The sequence below is a fragment of the Pogoniulus pusillus genome, chromosome 38, assembly GCF_015220805.1.
Source record: "Pogoniulus pusillus isolate bPogPus1 chromosome 38, bPogPus1.pri, whole genome shotgun sequence".
In the NCBI taxonomy this organism is placed as follows: domain Eukaryota; kingdom Metazoa; phylum Chordata; class Aves; order Piciformes; family Lybiidae; genus Pogoniulus; species Pogoniulus pusillus.
This window is the reverse complement of record NC_087301.1, coordinates 3,161,361-3,179,685: the sequence shown is the minus strand read 5'-3', so window position 1 is coordinate 3,179,685 and position 18,325 is coordinate 3,161,361. Positions and strand designations below refer to the sequence as shown.

Below are 18,325 nucleotides of genomic sequence, written 5' to 3'. Positions count from 1 at the left end.
CTTTTCCTACTGTCTAATCTAAGCCTCCCCAGCCTCAGCTTGAGGCCATTCTCCCTCATTCTGTCTCCAACTACCTGTGAGCAGAGCCCAGCAGCAGCCTCTCCACAACTTCCCTTCAGGTAGCTGCAGGCAGCACTGAGGTCTGCCCTCAGCCTCCTCTGTTTCACACCAACCATCCCCAGCTCTCTCAGTCGCTCCTCATAAGATTTATTCTCCAGGCCCTTCCCCAGCTTCATTGCCCTCCTCTGGACCCTCTCCAGCATCTCCACCTCTCTCTTGTATTGCAGTGCCCAAAACTGAACGCAACACTCAAGGTGTGGCCTCACCAGAGCTGAGTACAAGGAGACAATCACCTCCCTGCTCCTGCTGGCCACAGCACTTTTAATCCAAGCCAGGATGCCACTGGCATTCACTCCTGCTGTCTAGACTTGCTTTTCCCCCCACCTCGTTTCTTGCTTCTTGTGGGAACAATGTCCTGCTGGATTAATTAACTCTAACAATGATGCTCTGTTAGATCAGTATAAGCTGGTCTGACCTCTCAAGAGCCAGACCAGTACCTTAACCTGCCTGCTACCCATTTCATCTGTACAGACTTGAGGTGATGAATAGGCCCAGAATTTAGTTCAAATTCATGTTAATTCCTGTTAAAAACATTTCCTCTCATGACCTGTGTACTTCCATGACTCACATGGATTCCATAACTGCCACATCTGCATGTCCTAACCTACTTTCCTTAATAATGTTGTTTTCCAGCACAATATAAAGAAAAGAGTTATTGTTATATGCAATTTGTAGATTGGGATCTTGGGAGTAGAGAAACCACATGTGAGATTGGTCTCACCTCCCTCTAAATATCCCCAAGTTAAACCTCTATGTCTGACCCAGTCTGAGGAGAAGCAGGCACCTCCAGAAAGTGAATCATCTGACCCAGCTAAGGTCTCTACCTCAGATGAATCAAAGTTCTGGAGAAGGGAACCTCCACAAGGTGCCTGCTCAGGCTTAGGAAGCTAATTTGACTCCTAAGGTTGGGCTGACTAACCCCAAAGTGCATTGCTCAGAATCAGACAAAACCTGCGGTGAAGCAGGAAGAAGTTCTTCTAGTCCAGCACATAATACACAGAGAAGAGATGCCAGACCTTCTGAAGCCTCTCCTGTATAGTGCTGTGACCCAGCCCAGGCCATGCTTCCCATGCATGGCAGCCTCCTCCCCTATCCAAAGAGCTTTCTTGTCCTTTAGAAGCTGCAAACAGTCAACAGTATCACTGAGTGCAAAGGGAGCTGCTGCTGGAAACCAGCTCACATCTTTGCATGTCTAACTTCAGGCAGCCATGTGTGAAAGTGTTGGTCTCAGGTGATGGGGACTTGTTTCCATCTTCCTTTGAAGATACCAGAAGTAGTTTAGGAGGATTAGTGAGCAGATGGACTGACACCATCAGGAGATCAGAGCTGCTCAGCAGATTATGGGTTTTATTTTGCATGGTGCCATTGCAGGAGTTAGGCTTGGCCAGGGACAATACCATATTTGTTCTCCTTTTAAATGGGAGCTGCTGCAGCTCTTGCCAAGGAAAGTTCCTGACAGACTTTTAGTCTGTCTGGGTTCCTCATGCTCCACTGAAGGTGACAGAATTCTGCCCACTGATCTTTCCCCCATACAGTTTGTGTTAGGAAATACAAAGAAAACAATGCACTCTGCCCTGGTCAGACCCCATCTTGAGTACTGCCTTCAACTGGGGAGCCCAAAACTGAAGAGGGACAGGGATCTGCTGGAGAAGGTGCAGCAGAGAGCTACAAGGATGATGAGGGGACTGGAGCAGTGCCTGATGAGTAGAGGCTGAGGGACCTGGGGCTGCTTAGCCTGGAGAGGAGAAGACTGAGAGGGGATTTAATCAATGTTTATAAATATCTGAGAGCTGAGGGTCAGGATGGGGGGGACAGGCTCTGCTCACTGCTCCCTGGGATAGGACAAGCAGCAATGGATGGAAGCAACACCACAGGAAGCTCCAGCTCAACAAAAGGAGGAACTTCCTGACTGGAAGGGTCCCAGAGCCCTGGCACAGGCTGCCCAGAGAGGTTGTGGAATCTCCTTCTGTGGAGCCTTTCCAGGCCTGTCTGGATGTGTTCCTGTGTGACCTGAGCTAGATTGTATGGTCCTGCTCTAGCAGGGGGTTGGACTCGATGGTCTCTTTGGGTCCCTTCCAACCCCTGACATCTGTGAGCCTGTGATGTGACCACATCCAAGTAGTTCTCATCAGCTGTGCTTCCTCCTGGGCATTCTCATGAGCAGTTCTGAGAGCAGCATGTCACAGAGTCAAACCTGTTAGCCCCCTCAGCTGTCTTTGCCTTGTCCTCAAAGGCAATAGTAAGAAGGACAACTCTTTCAGATCAAGCAGGAATAGGGAAGCCAAAATGGTCACTAACCACTAGAGTTGTGTAAATATTGCATCCCAGCAAGAACTTTAACAGGGCACTTAAGATTTAAGCACTTGGTTTTGCTCACTAAAAAGGTCATCCCTCTCTCTCCTTCCTGGTTGTGAAAGACACGATTAGAGTCAAAGAGGGAAGGAGGAGTCAATACTTAGAAAACCTTTCCAACAGTAGAGTGGAAAGTGTTAGGAACTCCCTCAAGGTAAAGCTTCCCTGTAAAAGCAGGAGATGCTGCATTACAGGGAGGGGTGTTCAGACCTTGCTAAGGTTAAAGGTGCAGTATGGGAGTCTTCCTGCCTTGCTCTGCTAAGGATTCCCTTCCATTAACAATCCTTTCGTTCATTTGTGCTTCTGTTTCTCCCCCAGACTCTGCAAGTGATCTATCCTTACACCCCCCAGAACGATGATGAACTGGAGCTGGTCCCAGGGGATTTTATTTTCATGTCCCCAGTGGAACAAACCAGTACAAGTGAGGGCTGGATTTATGGCATTTCCCTTGCAACTGGCTGCTCTGGGCTACTGCCTGAAAACTACATCACGAAGGCAGATGAATGTGGGACCTGGGTGTTTCATGGGTAGGTAAACCTGCTCAGTCCAGTTTCCATTGCTTTAAAAAGAGGGCTCAGCAGCTGTGATTTCACCTAGGTAAGTGAAGAGCTCCCCAGGGCTGCTGAGAAAGTTGCTTGGGGGAAACATACTGGCATGCAAAGTCCATGACAAGCAAAGGAAGAGCAGATGCTGTCCCTGGTGCACAGGATTATAGAACGATGTGATGTATGTAGCCAAGATGCTCCAGCAACTATTAGTCACAGAGTTGCTACTGCTGGTTAACAGAGCAGATGGCCACTGCAGAGTCACTGCTGTGTAGACACCTCTGTGATGGGACTGGCATCAGGAAGGTTTAAATCTGAGCATTAATTTGGGAAGCAAGATCTTTTGTGTGTAATTGCCTGGGGAAAAGGACTTGGGATAAGCAATGTTTCTTAGAGACTTAGCAGGGTTTTCAGAAGCAGCTAGTTGCCTTCCTGCATTCAAGGAGAATGCAGATCTCATTTTCTGAATGAGGGTGTGCCTTAATGCCTCTGGATTTTGATGGAGATTGCTAAACAGCAGTAAAAACATAGTGCTTGAGGGGTGGGTGTGAGCACTCCTGCAAGGCTGGCTGCACCCCTAAGCACCTAAATACCTTGGACAATCATAGGGAGTAGTTGGTACGTAAGAGCAGAAGAGGACAAGGAGAGGGGACACATTTCTGCCTGCTGCCCCTCTGCTAAGCACCGTTGCAGGTAGAGAAGTTTGATTATGGTCACACCAGTGAGCAGGTTGCTTACAAAGGGAAGGGATGGAGATACAGAGCAAAATACAGACAGGTATTGTGTCAGATTTCAACATGACCTGTGCAGGGAGAGCCTAGGCAGAAAGGGAAAGCATTCAGTAACCCATGTCAGCAGAGGCCAGCCAGCAGAACTGACCTAACTCAGCACTCACATAGAAACTGATCCAACTACTCCTCAAATCAAACAAAATGCAGGAAACAAGCAGAGCAGAAAGGGCAAACAACCTTCTCCCGTGCCTGGGACGTTTCTGGCTTAACACATGCAACATGGTGAGTGACAGATGGAGAGCAGGCACAGGGCAACCGTAGCTTGCAGGCTGGCTTCCAGATGTGACTGCCACCAACCACTGCCTTTCTGTAAGGCAGCCTGGGCTTAGCCCCATGAGGACTCCAACCCAGGAGTCTGTCAGGCAGGGACTAGCACAGCAAGAGATCACTCACTTGCCCCCCTTGTCACAACCATCTATTCTTTTCTTGCCTGCTCTCAAAATGGACACAACTACTAAAAGGACCTTTCATCTGTATATTTGCCAAGCAGAGTAAAGCTGTCTTCACTGAGCCTGTCACTTTCAAACTGCAGCTGACCTTTCATTACAAAGAAAGATCTCCAGCAGCCAGATAGAGGGCTGAGGATCCACTTTATACAGCAACAAAGATGGGTCCTAGCTGAGAAATTCAGATCCTACTCATATTAAGATTCTCAATTTTGATGTCAGTGAGGATGTATCTGTGCTAGCTGCATTCACAATCCAAGTGGAGCACTTAATCCAGAGAGAAATGTCTGTTGCTGCTCCCTGCTCAGAGCTTAGCCACCTGGGCTTGGCACAGGTAATGCCTTTGGATCAGAGCTGGCCTTATTCTGCCAGCTGGAAGTGTGTTCTGAGTGTACTCCTGCCTGCAATACATCACAAGCATATATTCTGAGGAGGAGGGTTAGACATGATTTCTCACCTCAGCACCTGGTAAGATTTCCATCAGCTTATCCACAAAGCTCTCCTGCCTACACTCACCTCCCCTTCGATATCCACCACCCCTGCTGCACCTTGTCACACCATGCCTCAGCATTCTGAGGTGTGTGCTGCCCTCTGCCTGCACTTGGGCAATGAGGGGAACAGTTCCTTGCAGCATGCCCAGCCCTTGCTGGGAATAAAATTGATTTAGTTATGAGTCATGCTGGAGGGTCAGGTATGAAAGAGCAAGAGCAGGAGGTCAGAGAGGTCATTGCTGCCAGAGGGTTGCTGCACCCATGGTGCCTGCTGCAAGGCTACATGCTGTTGGGCAGGGGCAACAGTGCTGGCCTCAGCATGGCTGGTTCCCACCTCCTGCTCCCTTTGCCTGCCAGTGCTTCTCTGAATGACATCTTCACCTGACTAAGCCAGCACCTCAGTCTCATCCTTGCACCCTAATTCCACCAGATCATGGAATCACAGAACATTAGAGACTGGAATGGACCATGAAAGGTTCTCCAGTCCAACCCCCCTGCCAGAGCAGGGCCACCTAGAGCAGGTCACACAGGCTAAGGGACCAGCAGTGTGGTACTTTTCCTTTCTTGAAGCAGATGCCAATCATATGATTGCAGCTCTCCACAAAAATGCAGATGACCTATTTCTGTTCCACTGGTAGAGAAACTTGGTGTTCTTTCTGCAGCTTTGAAACACCCCTCTGAGATTTTATCCTAACTAGGGACTACTCAGAAGCCACTTCTGACAGATGTAAGGTGCTGAGAAGTGCAAGCACTGGCAGCTACTTCTACCAGAGTAACTGACCACATACCCTAAGCTGATAACTGATTTTTTTGTAGAGACTAAGCAAATGTAACCCAAACAATGCAGTTGAACCAGCAGAGAAGCTGCAGCTTCTGTAATTGCCTGTCAAGAGTTCACTCCTGAGGGTCTAGCTCAAAGTCCTTGAATGTCTGGACATGAGAGCTTTATTCAGAGGGAGAATGAGACCTATCATATCCCTTTGACTGCACTTAAGAGAAAACACTGGTGGGAAGAAATTCCCACTGCAGATGGGAAATGGGATAGACAGAACTGAAAAATGAAGAAGCAACAACCCAGCCTGAGTCTGCCACACCCCCAACAGTGGCCATAAGCTATTCTGTGTGCAAGAACCCTGCAAACTCCCCAGCATGAGAGGCAAGACTGTGCTCCAGCTTCCTACTGAAGCAATAGGTGAGTGGGAACTCCCTGCAGCAATTAGTTCCCAAACTTTAGTCCACAAGACCATTAAAGTAATTTGCAGCTGGCCCCCAGATGATGTCAGTGAGCATCCTGTGGCTGCGAGGAAGGTCTTGGTATTTTCCATGAGGAATGGCTGGCAGAGCCTTGTAGACCAAACTTTGGGAACTGTAGTTCTGTCAAACTGTTTCTAAGGAGACAAAGTGTGTTGAGATGGGTTTTGTCTCTCCATGTGTGTACACCACCTAGCAAGGTGCTCTCCAGGCAGCACTAAAATACACATTATAAAGTAATAGCATCCTGAGAGTAATTATCATCAGTTCCTGTGGACTGCAGAAATGTCCTTGCTGCAGCCTGACACATGAAGCCCAAAGCATTCCCCAAGCCAACATCTTTCTATTCTTGGCAGGTCCTACTCCATTCTGAATACTACATCCTCCCCATCCCTTCAAGCCTTCAGTGATGGAGCTCTGGAAAGAAGACAGCAGGAAGAGCAAGGACCTTGCGAGGCAGGGCCGCTCACCATCATCTGCCAGAACGTGCAGGTAGTGCCACGCACACAGAAGTCAGACACAGCTTTAGTGGCAAGAGTCCAGCACTGAGTGTTCCCTGCCAGCTTGCCCTCAGGTGTCCTTTCACTGCCTGTAGCACAGGTTACGAGTTAAAAGTTCTCTAGGAGCTTCTGAAGGACACAATTAACTGCAGCTATAGAGGATGTGGATTGAAGCTTGCGGAGGGCAGATTTACCCTGGAGATTAGGAAGAAATTCTCAACAGTGAGGGTGGGGAGACACTGGAACAGGCTGCCCAGGGAAGTTTTGGGTGTCCCCTCCTCCCTGGAGGGTCTTCAAGGCCAGGCTGGATGAGGTCTTGAGCAACCTGGGCTAGTGGAAGGTGTCTTTGCCCATGGCAGGGGGGTTGGAACTGGATATCTTTAAAAGGTCCCTTCCAACCTAAACCATTGTATAAATCTATGCCATTGCTGCCCCCAAACCTGCTCTTAGTGTGGTGCAGCAGGGTCCCATCCTCTGCTCACTTTAGCAGCTTTATACCAGCAGAAATTTACCAACTTCAGAAGAGTTTCCTGTACCCACACCTGGGTAAAAGCAGGAGGTTCTGACTCTGGTTAGTAAGTCAGACCTCAGATCCCACTCCAGCATCTGAAGGGGACCTCCAGGAAGGCTGGGGAGGGACTATTGACAAGGTCTTGCAGTGACAGGATGTGGAGGAATGGGTTTAAACTGGCAGAGAAGAGATTCAAACTAGATGTTAGGAAGGTATTCTTTACAGTGAGGGTGGTGAGACACTGGCACAGGTTGCCCAGGGAGGTTGTGATCACATTGGGTGCTTCTGTGCTCCACAACCTCCCTGGAGGTGTTCAGAGCCAGGTTGGATGAGTCCTTGAGCAACCTCTTCTACTGGGAGGTGTCCCTGCCTATGGCATGGGGCTGGAACTGGCTGAACTTTGAGGTCCCTTCCAAGCTAAACCATTCTCTGAAACCCCTTGCACTTTGCTGAAGGTAAAAAAATCCTGGCCTTTTTCTTCCAGCCCCTGAGAATCAGCAGCCAGCCAGGGCCTCAGAAACGCTGCCTGTTTGTCTGCAGACATGGGGAGAGGATGGATGTGGTGTTTGGGAAGTACTGGCTGTCACAGTGCTTTGATGCCAAAGGTGAGCCAACTCCTTCGGGTCTCTAGGTTTAGCTGAAGGAAGGAGAGCAGCGACTGCCTGGGGCAAAGCTTAGATGGGAGCTGTGGTTTCCTAACGCAAAGTGCTGCTTCGAGCAGCTCCATGTGGCAGAGCAGGGCTGCAGTTGGAAGCAGAAACACAAGCCAGGGAGTGCATACATCTGCTAACACTTGGCAAACTATTGCAGGAAATATTACATTAAAGTGAGGTTGCCAAAGGGCATTTTTTTTGGGAATGAAGTCATGATGTTAGTGGTTGGTCTCCAGTGCAAATATTTACTACCATCAGGAAATTTTTTGCAAGCCCAGAGGAGGGCCACAAAGATGAGCCAAGAGCTGGAGCACCTCTGCTGCGAGGACAGGCTGAGGGAGCTGGGGGTGTGCAGCCTGGAGAAGACTGGGGGACCTTAGAGCTGCCTTCCAATAGCTGAAGGCATCCTACAGGAAGGCTGCAGAGGAACTTCTCATAGGGTGTCTAGAGATGAGACAAGGGGGAATCATTTGAAGCTGAGGAAGAGTAGATTTAGATTGGATCCTAGGAAGTTCTTCAGTATGAGGGTGATAACAGGCTGCAGATGCCCCCTCCCTGGATGTCACAGGACATTAAGGGTTGGAAGGGACCCAAGGAGATCAAGTCCAGCCCCCCTGTCAGAGCAGGAGGTGTTCAAGGCCAGGCAGGATGAGACCTTGAGCAACCAAATGTAGCAGAGATGTGTCCCTGCCCATGATGGAGAAGGGAACTTGATAATCTACTCTGCAACTACCTGCAGGGAGGTTGTATCCAGGTGGGGTTGGGCTCTTCTCCCAGACAACCAGCAACAGAACAAGGGGACACAGCCTCAAGCTGTGCCAGGGGAGGTCTAGGCTGGATGTTAGGAGGAAGTTGTTGTCAGAGAGAGTGATTGGCATTGGAATGGGCTGCCCAGGGAGGTGGTGGAGTCACTGTCTCTGCTGGTGTTGAAGCCAAGCCTGGCTGGGGCACTTAGTGCCATGGTCTGGTTGGTTGGGCAGGGCTGGGTGCTAGGTTGGGCTGTCTGAGCTTGGAGCTCTCTTCCAACCTGGCTGATTCTATGATCATACAACCAGCCAGGGTGGAAGAGACATTTAAGATCTTTAAGGTTCCTTCCAATCTAGACCATTCTATGAAGCAGGTGGTGCTGTCTGCCTCTCCCTGACTCTGCTCTCACAGGAAGGTACATGCGCAGCAACCTGAACATGCCTCACAGCTTACCTCAGCGAAGTGGCGGCTTCAGGGATTATGAAAAGGATGCTCCCATCACTGTGCTGGGCTGCATGCAGGCAAGGATGGTTGGTAAGTTGTCCTCAGACAAGAACCTGCCCAGGAAGCTTTAATATCTCCCTCTCACACACCCAGCCAGAGAAAGAGAAAGTGCACAGGGCAGGAAAAAAGAACATCTAAGTGCATTGAACTAACAGCACTTAGATGTTTGAAGGACCTTTGCCAAGCCCTTTCACCTTCCCCAGCAAGCTTCTGCTTTCAAAGGGAGTTTCTCTCTAGGTGAGAGGATGAGAGGAAATGGCCTGAAATTGTGCCAGGAGAGGTTTAGCTTGATTATGAAGGGGAAAAAAAAAAATCTTGAATGCAAGAGCAGTCAGATGCTGGAATAGGCTGCCCAGGAAGGTGATGGAGTCACCACCCCTGGAGGTCTTCAAGAAACCTGTGGCCATGGCACTAGGGGACATGGTTTAATGGCCACGGTGGTGGTGGGTCGGTGGTTGGACTGGATGATCTTAAGAGGTCTTTTTCCAACCAAAACAATTCTATGACTGAAAGGAAACCTTGCCTCCTTCAGCTGCTGCAGCTGAAAATCTAGGGCACAGAATGAGATCAGAGGCATGGCTGCAGAGCATTCCCTACCACCCTGTAAATCTGCACCCCTGGAAGATGCTGGTGAGAAATGCAGCAGGGTGACAGTCACCTCATGCTGGATCTGCCACACCAGAGCCACAGAAAGGTTTGGTGCAGGTTCAAATTTCAGCTTGTCAGCCTGCTTTTATCAGCCTGGCTTCTTTATGTTTCTGTGGCAAAAACATGGGTCCAAATTCTTTCCAGTTCTCTCCCACACCCCCATCCTTGTCTCTGCCTTCTGCGTCTGTTGGTGCAGAGACAGAAAACTTAGGCAGGGAGCATTTGATTAGGGCAGCCCAGCCCCTTAAAGACTTGAGCCTCAGAGAGCAGCTCTTGGCATTTTCTCAGATGCAAATCCTTCAGAGCACTTGGCGTTGGTCACACTCAAAGTAGGGCAGCTAAAATTACACTTTGCATTTTAAACAAACAGCAATGGCTGTACCACAGCAGGATGCTCAGACGCCCAGCCACGTGGCAGCAGGGTTTGCAGGATGCACAGAGCAGAAGGTGAATCTGGGAGCAATCACAGCACACTTTGCTGAGATCATTAAATAGCTCTGAGTAGGCAGCTGCATACGTGACCCAGAAGCCATCAACCTGCCAGGCTGGCTGTGGCACGCTGGCCATCTGCAGGCAGCTGCTGCTGCCCACTGGCTGCAGCACAGCCTCGACCTTGAGGTTGACCGAGCCATAATTCCTCTGATGACCAAAGCAAACCAAGAGGGCTGTTAGATGTGTGGCTCCTTCTAAATTGCCCCACATGCTCTCAAAAGATTTATAAAGCAGTTTGACATAGTTTACAGCCATCATTAAACACATGAAGTTAAGGTTAACAACCCTTTCTTGCTCCCACTTCTTTGTCCTGCCTCTTGAAACGTAACTCTGCCCTACTACAAGTCTGTGCAGTGCTGAGCAGATCACTATTAAGGTTATTAATATTCTTACAATGCCTAAGGGAACCAAATGAGAAAAGGGGAGTTGATTCTTATCTCATTTTCAGCACTCTTCCACTCATGTGATGAGATGGTAATTTATACCAGCAGAGGATCAAGCCAATTGCATTAAGTTGAGCTTGAGTTAAGTTGAATTGTTCTGATTTACAGCTTATAAATGCAATGAAATGAAGTTCAAGCTCTCCACAGTTCTCCTCAGCACTCTGTTGGCTTTTTGGTTCAATCTAGGAGCCAAAGCTGCTGTGATTTCTGTGCATCCTGCTTTAAGTATCTAGGTGCAGGTGGAGCAACAGATGCAGGGAAACATATCCTGGTTCCACAGCTGGGCACATCACAGCGCCCAGCACGCTGCTGAAATCAATCTGATGGGTACACATCTTTCCCAGAACACAGGCAGTCAGCTGGAAAGCTGCTTCAACTCCATGCTGGGTGGCAGAACCTCCCCAGCCACCCCCCCCTTCCCCCATGCTGTTACAACGTCTGGGTTTATTCATGGGTGTTGAAACTTACTTGCAGGTGAAGCCTTGCTAGAAACAAATACCATTGTAGACTACATCTACAGCTCCCCGTCCCTACGGTGTGTACAGACAGCACACAACATCCTGAAAGGTAAGAACCCAGTGAGCAGGAAAGGCTGAATTCTCCTCTCTGGGTAAAACACCAGCTGGAAGGAACCCTGGTACAGGAGACTGAAGCAAATGGTTCAGCCTGAGGATTATTTCTATGGGACTATACCTGAGCACAGCATCACCTGAGGAGCCCTTTTCTAATTGCATGGTGTGAAAAGTGCTCAGGCAAACAGCATGCTGGCCTGACCACCTCCAGCTGCTGGGCAGAGTGGCATTTATTGCCCCCCACCCCTGCAGAAGCCAGATGCAGATTTGGGATGGGTGGACACATCCAGCTCAGCATGCCCTGCACCCTTGCTTGCTCATCCTCCTACAGCTGCTCCTTGCTGCATGCTCCCGCAGCAAATGCTACCATCAGCATAGAGTCATAGAATCAACCAGGCTGGAAGAGTCATTTACAGTAGAAACTGGGAAGGGAAATAGTGAAAGAGGCACGAGATGCCCTGGCATCAGAAACAGTCAAAACACAGCCAGCTCTAGCTTCAATGTATTGCACATAGCTGCTGGCTAGGGATTTACATTCCCTGGCCCAGGATATGCCCAGTAGCTATATCAAATACCTCACCTTTCATACCTGCTATGAATCAACTGACTGCTCAGAGAGAGAAAACAAAGACAGTTTTCATTCAAGCTGAATGAAAAGCTTCATTCAAAGATAGTTTTCATTCAAGGTGAAGTGTTAAAGCTGCAAAGTCTTGTTGACTCCTTCCCCAGCTACTTCCACTGATATTTGGTTTCCTTTCTCCCTTTCCCAGGCATGCAGCAAGAGAACAACCTGAAAATTCGAATAGAGCCAGGCTTGTTTGAGTGGACCAAGTGGGTCTCTGGGAACACACTACCTGCCTGGATACCCCCTGTGGATTTAGCTGCAGCTACTCTAAGTGTTGATACAACCTACAGGTAGCACAAAGGGAGGGATGAGTGGGTCCTGCATTGCTCCTTGGCTTTGTTTTTGAAGAGTAACACTGGGCTGAGTTTTTAAGCAGTGACTGAAAGAGCTGCTGAGGCTCCCAGAATGAAACTTAGAGCAGGCTTGAGGCTGCTGTGTTGAACAGGACCTGAGAATGACTTTTTATAAACCAAATTTCCCAGCTCACTGGCAAGGTCCAGCCACATTGCTGATTATGGAGGTCCTCTTTCTATTCTTCCTTCCATCCTCTGCATGTTTCAGGTGTCCAGGAAACCCTCAATATATAGAATCAAGTAGGTTGGAAGAGACCTTCAAGCTCAGACAGCCTAACCTCTATCCCCCAGCCCTGCCCAAGCAACCAGACCATGGCACTAAGTGCCCCGGCCAGGCTTGGCTTTAACACCTCCAGGCACAGCCACTCCACCACCTCCCTGGGCAGCCCATTCCAATGCCAATCACTCTCTCTGACAACAACTTACTAACAACATCCAGCTTAAACCTGCCCTGGCACAACTCCACACTGTGTCCCCTTGTTCTGTTGCTGGGTGCCTGGCAGCAGAGCCCAACCCCACCTGGCTACAGCCTCCTTTCAGGTAGCTGTAGACAGCAATGAGCTCTGCCCTGAGCCTCCTCTGCTGCAGGCTGCACCCCCCCAGCTCCCTCAGCCTCTCCTCACAGGGCTGTGCTCCAGGCCCCTCCCCAGCTTTGGCGCCCTCCTGTGGACACCTTCCAGCACCTCAACATCTCTCTTGAATGGAGGAGCCCAGAACTGGACACAGCACTCAAGGGGTGGCCTGAGCAGTGCTGAGCACAGGGGCAGAAGAACCTCCCTTGTCCTGCTGCCCACACTGCTCCTGAGCCAGCCCAGGATGCCATTGGCTCTGCTGCCCACCTGGGCACTGCTGCCTCATCTTCAGCTCCTCTCTCCCAGCACCCCCAGCTCCCTCTCTGCCTGGCTGCTCTCAGCCACTCTGGCCCCAGCCTGTAGTGCTGCTTGGGGTTGTTGTGGCCAAATTGTAGAGCCCTGCACTTGGCCTTGTTCAATCTCATCCCCTTGGCCTCTGCCCATCCATTCAGCCTGGCCAGGTCCCTCTGCAGGGCTCTCCTACCCTCCAATAGATCCAAAGCTTCTCCTGGCTTGGTGTCATCTGCAAACTTTCTGATGCTGGACTCAATGCCCTGGGCCAGATCAACAATAAAGGTACTGAAAAGGACTGTGCCCAGCACTGATTCCTGGGGCATGCCACTAGTGCCAGGTGGATGTGGCACCATTCACCACCATTCTTTGGGCCCAGCTCTCCAGCCAGTTCTTGACCTTCACCAACATATTTTTGCTTTACTAAAACTGAGGAGTTTGGGTTCAGCTAACAGAACTAATTTGGCTGAGTCAGTTCCCTGACCATCACACCCACAGACTGGACTGAACCATGGGCTCATTCCAGAGGCAAAAGCTTGTCTGTCTCTCATGACTGGCAAGGTGATGGAACTTAACTGTACCTTCTGTATCACCCTGGGGAACCTGTCTGCAGCTGTCAGGCATTTAGGGTCCTGTGACAGCAAGAGTCAGAGGTTTTGTGTCATAGAGAGCCAAGCCCTCAGTATTTGTCACTTCTCAGCAATTACAAAGTTTTTTAGGGGAAACAGCAGGGTTTTTACCCAGGTTTTCATGGTATTCAGCCAAAAAAACCCTCCAAAACCCCCACCCCACCAAACCCCAGTTGCTGAAAGCAAACAATTTAAACATCTGCTTAAAAATCATTTGAATGGCAAATGGATAAGCACCACTGATCTTTCCTCCTGCTTTGCAGAAAGGGAAGCACAAAGAGAATCCTCTCAGCTTGCATGGCCCTGACAACTGCTCCAAAAGCCCAGGGCTGACCTTTCCAAGGCTTGGCCTTTTTGCCAGCCACCCCCACAGCTGCATAGTTCAGCCTTAGTGCCTGGTTAGGCTCCACATCCTGACCTTGCACCCTTGCTGCCAGCCTCTGCCACTTCTCTTTTATCCAGCCCTATGCCCACACCTCTGTGTTCCAAATATCGTTGGCAACAACCACCACAGGGCTGCTGCTTGAGTCTGGAGGGAAACTCAAGACTCTTCTGACTCCCTGGTGCAGCAGCACAGCAGTTGATGCCCTCCAGCCTAACACACAGGCAGCTTTACTGTAAGCTGCAGAGAGAAAGGCTAAATAAAACTCAGCAGAAACAGTCATGTGGCAAAGAATAGACAAGATGATCTGTTCAGGCTTCCTACTCTCCAATTTATGATTCACTTCTACAAGCCAGGCTTCAGAAGAGCTCCCACAAAGAAGGAAACTCCAGGAAAGTCACACAGTTTAGTCCTCCACTGCACCTCACTGCTGAACTCTGCACTGATCTGCCTTTCTGATGGATGAGAAGCTCAACAGGAGCCAGCAGTGTGCACTTGCAGCCTGGAGGGCCAACCAGATCCTGGGCTGCATTAGGAGATGTGTGGCCAGCAGTTCGAGGGAGGTGATTTTCCCCCTCTACTATGCTCTGCTGAGAGCCTATCTAGAGTACTGCATCCAGTTCTGGAGCCCCAATTACAAGAAAGGTGTGGACATGCTGGAGCATGCCCAGAGCAGGGCCAGGAGGATGCTCAGAGGCTGCAGCAGCTCTGCTGTGAGCACAGACTGAAAGAGTTGGGGCTGTGCAGGCTGGAGCATAGGAAGCTCCCAGGGGACCTTCTTGTGGCCTGCCAGGATCTGAAGGGGGCCTACAAAATAATGCTGGAGAGGGACTTTTGAGGCTGTCAGGGAGTGGCAGGGCTGGGGGGAATGGAGCAAAGGTGGAGGTGGGGAGATTCAGCCTGGAGGTGAGGAGGAAGTTGTTGAGCAGGAGAGTGGTGAGAGGCTGGAATGGGTTGCTCAGGGAGGTGGTTGAGGCCCCATGGCTGGAGGTGTTTCAGGCCAGGCTGGCTGAGGCTGTGTGCAGCCTGCTCTAGGGTAGGGTGTCCCTGGGCATGGCAGGGGGGTTGGAACTGGCTGCTCCTTGTGCTCCCTTCCAACCCTGACTGATTCTATGATTCTTGCAGAGCCCAGCACTGTCTTAGTGTGAGCCTGACTGCTGGCTGAGAAGTGTCAGATGAGGAGAAAACATTTAGCATACACAGAGAAGACGTGGGCTTGGTGACAAATATTTTGTGGCTGGGTTTTTGTGGTTTAGGGTAACACCAGAAACACTTGTGCTGCCTGGTGACCTAGTGCACTCGTGTGTTTGAAAACCCTCAAGTGGAAGAAAGGCAGCTGAGAGACATTAAAAAGAACAAAAAACCAAGAAAGAAAACTGGAAAGGGGAAAAAAAGAAACACCAAGTGGGATTTTTTCATACCTAATTATACCACAAGTGACTTGTGTTGCATCCTTTTGGTCTCCAGCTGAAATTCCAACTTGCTGAGGGTACCTAAATAGAATTCTTGACACTGTATTTATCCCTGCTGGCACTCAGCAGAGCAGCTGGACCACAGGAGAGTCTCTGCTTCAGAAAACACATGCCTTCTGGGAAGACCATAACAAATGCTCTCAGCTTTAGAGGACTCAGCCTGCTCTTGTGTGGTCAGCTGGTTAAACGGGGGCCTGGGAGGCAGCCTTCATGGTGCTCTCTGTCTCCTCTCACAAGAGTAATGCTGTAGATAGATCAGCTCACTGGATGGAGGGAAAAGTTATGTCTTTTCCTTGTACCCAGCACAAAAATACAGCCTTCTGCTGCTCCCTGTGCATCAGCCTGCTCCAGCTGAAAGAATTGGCCAGAATCCTGCCAGGCAATTCACTGAAACACCCTGGCCCAGGAGGGGGCTGGCTAATTCCAGACATTTCCCAGCAATGCATCTTCACAGATGGCCAAAGCAGCAGTTTGCCTCTGCCCTTCACCATCAAAGCAGGGACAGCAAAAAGAGCCAGCATCTGCCTTCTCCACACTCCAAGTTTGTCCCTGTGCTTGCCTGGACTCCTTAGACAGACACAGATGTTGTCAGCCCATCCTCAAAGCTGGAAGCTGAGGTAGCCCAGTGCAGATCTCAGCCTGGCACAGAGGGCTTGGGCAGCCAGCAGAGCTGACTCAGCTGTCTGCAGGTGGTGGTGCCTGCACTGTCCTTGTCCTGCTGTCCCTTTCTCTTCACCCACTCCTACTGGGCTGAAAAATGTTGTTCTCCTGCCACTCACTAACTTTAGGCAGCTGAGTGAAGCCTGAAATCTGCCGGTCCAAGGACACATGCCTCAGTAATTGCCAAGTGGCACCACTGTGGCAGCACACCATTGCAAAAGCAACACCAATGCAACCAGCATGTCCTGTGCTGCCTCCACGAAGTGGTCCACACTGGAGGAAGCAGTTATCAATTTCCCCAGCTAACTGAACCATCTAAATGCAGGAATGGTAAAGGTCTCTGTCTTGAAGTGTAAAAACCATCACAGCGGTCCCGATGTGAGACACAGGTTGGAGGAATTAAGCGCTGAAAGAAAGAGCTCCTTGCAGATGAATCATAACTGCACTTGAAACTTGTTCACTTCTCCCAATTCACTAAACTTGTTTTTCTCTTCACAGACCTCATATTCCTGTCAGCAAGTTAGTGGTTTCTGAATCTTATGATACATATATAAGTAGAAGCTACCAAGTAACAAAAGAAATCATCAGTGAATGTAAAGGCAAAGGTAAGTGCTACAGAAGGGGTGAAAAACAAGACAGGCACCCTGGGATGTCAATCATAGAATCACAGAATGTCAGGGGCTGGAGGGGACCTCAAAAGATCATCCAGTCCTACCCCCTGCCAGAGCAGGATCGCCTATACCAGATCACACAGGAATGTGTCCAGGCAGGTTTTGAATATCTCCAGAGAGGGAGACTCCACAACCCCCCTGGGCAGCCTGCTTCTGATTTTCCAGTGAACACTGATATCCCTGACCAATGTTCTCCTCTTCAAGATGAATCCCATACAGGAGTCACAGAAACATTCAGGTTGGCAAAGCCCCTTAGGATCACCAAGTCCAACCCATATCCCTACTCTACAAGGTTCAGCCTAAACCATATCATAGAATCAACCAGGTTGGAAGAGACCTCCAAGCTCAGCCAGTCCAACCTAGCACCCAGCCCATGCCAGTCAACCAGACCATGGCACTAAGTGCCTCATCCAATCTTCTTGAACACCTCCAGGGATGATGACTCCACCACCTTCCTGGGCAGCCTATTCCAATGCCAATCACTCCCTCTGTGAAGAACTTCCTCCTAACATCCAGCATAGACCTCCCCTGGCACAACTTGAAACCATGTCCCCTTGTTCTGTATCCCCAAGCACCACATCCAAATAACTCAAACACGTCCAGGGTTGGTGACTCTACCACCTCCCTGAGCAGCACATTCCAATAACTGATCACTCATTCTGTGAAAAAAGATCTTCCTAATATCTAGTCTAAACCTGCCCCAGTCACAGCTTGAATCTCTCATTCCACCAGGACAAAGCTGAGAGAACAAGTCCGGTGCAGAGCAGCTGAAGGAACCAGGGTTGTTTAGTCTGCAGAAGAGGAGGCTGACTGCTCTGTACGAGCTGGCTTCATCCTTCCCCTTTCCCTGAGCCTGCATGTCTCCATTTATTTCAGGAAATAACATCCTGCTAGTGGCACATGCATCCTCCCTGGAGGCTTGTACCTGCCAGCTCCAAGGGCTCTCGCCGCAGAACTCCAAGGACTTTGTACAGATGGTCCGAAAGGTAATTAGCAGGCAGGAGGAGAGCTTGGCTGGCTCGACAGAGAGGAGGAACTGGCAATCTGCTTAACCAGGCAGAGGACACTTTGTTCCTCTCCTCTGATCCCTCTGCCCGTGAGTGAGTTTCATCCGTTTCACAAGTCAGGATTGCTTTAAGAGGCTTATCTGAACGTGGCACTTCTGTAACAGAGAGCATGGGATCGGGTGCCCACCTACAGATGGCCTTGCAGTGACTCTGCTTTGCTCTTGTGCATGCCGGGGTTCTACAGAGGCTCCCACACTGCCCTCCAGTGCTGAAAACACCCTAACCACAGTTAACAGGCACTTCTGCTCTGCACTTTCCCTTCTCCTTTCCCTTTTTAGAGCTTTTAATGCCATTAGGAGGTTTGCTGCCTTCACTGCTTTACTCTTTACTGGCTAAAGAGATGGCACTGTCCACGGCCAGCCTTGCAGATGTGCTCTGAGATGTCCATAACTCATACCTGACCTGAGGACACCTGAGCCAGACTAACAGCCATAGATTTCCTCCAGAGCTGTGCTGACCATCAGAGTCTGAAGCCTGAAGAGCCAACAGGACACCTCTGAAGTGAAGTGCCCCACGTTTAACCCACGTTACAAGGGT

General features: G+C 49.9%; 1 protein-coding gene across 2 annotated transcripts in view; it reads left to right on the top strand.

The window, feature by feature from the left end:
- Positions 1–18,325, top strand: part of UBASH3B (ubiquitin associated and SH3 domain containing B) — an 83,730-nt gene that overhangs the window by 60,300 nt on the left and 5,105 nt on the right. For both annotated transcript variants that reach the window (XM_064173241.1, XM_064173242.1), the window contains exons 6-13: positions 2,791–2,999; positions 6,353–6,488; positions 7,492–7,612; positions 8,819–8,941; positions 10,969–11,061; positions 11,837–11,981; positions 16,549–16,655; positions 17,598–17,707. In XM_064173241.1, the coding sequence (XP_064029311.1) occupies positions 2,791–2,999; positions 6,353–6,488; positions 7,492–7,612; positions 8,819–8,941; positions 10,969–11,061; positions 11,837–11,981; positions 16,549–16,655; positions 17,598–17,707 (1,044 nt within the window). The remainder of the gene's footprint in view (positions 1–2,790; positions 3,000–6,352; positions 6,489–7,491; positions 7,613–8,818; positions 8,942–10,968; positions 11,062–11,836; positions 11,982–16,548; positions 16,656–17,597; positions 17,708–18,325) is intronic.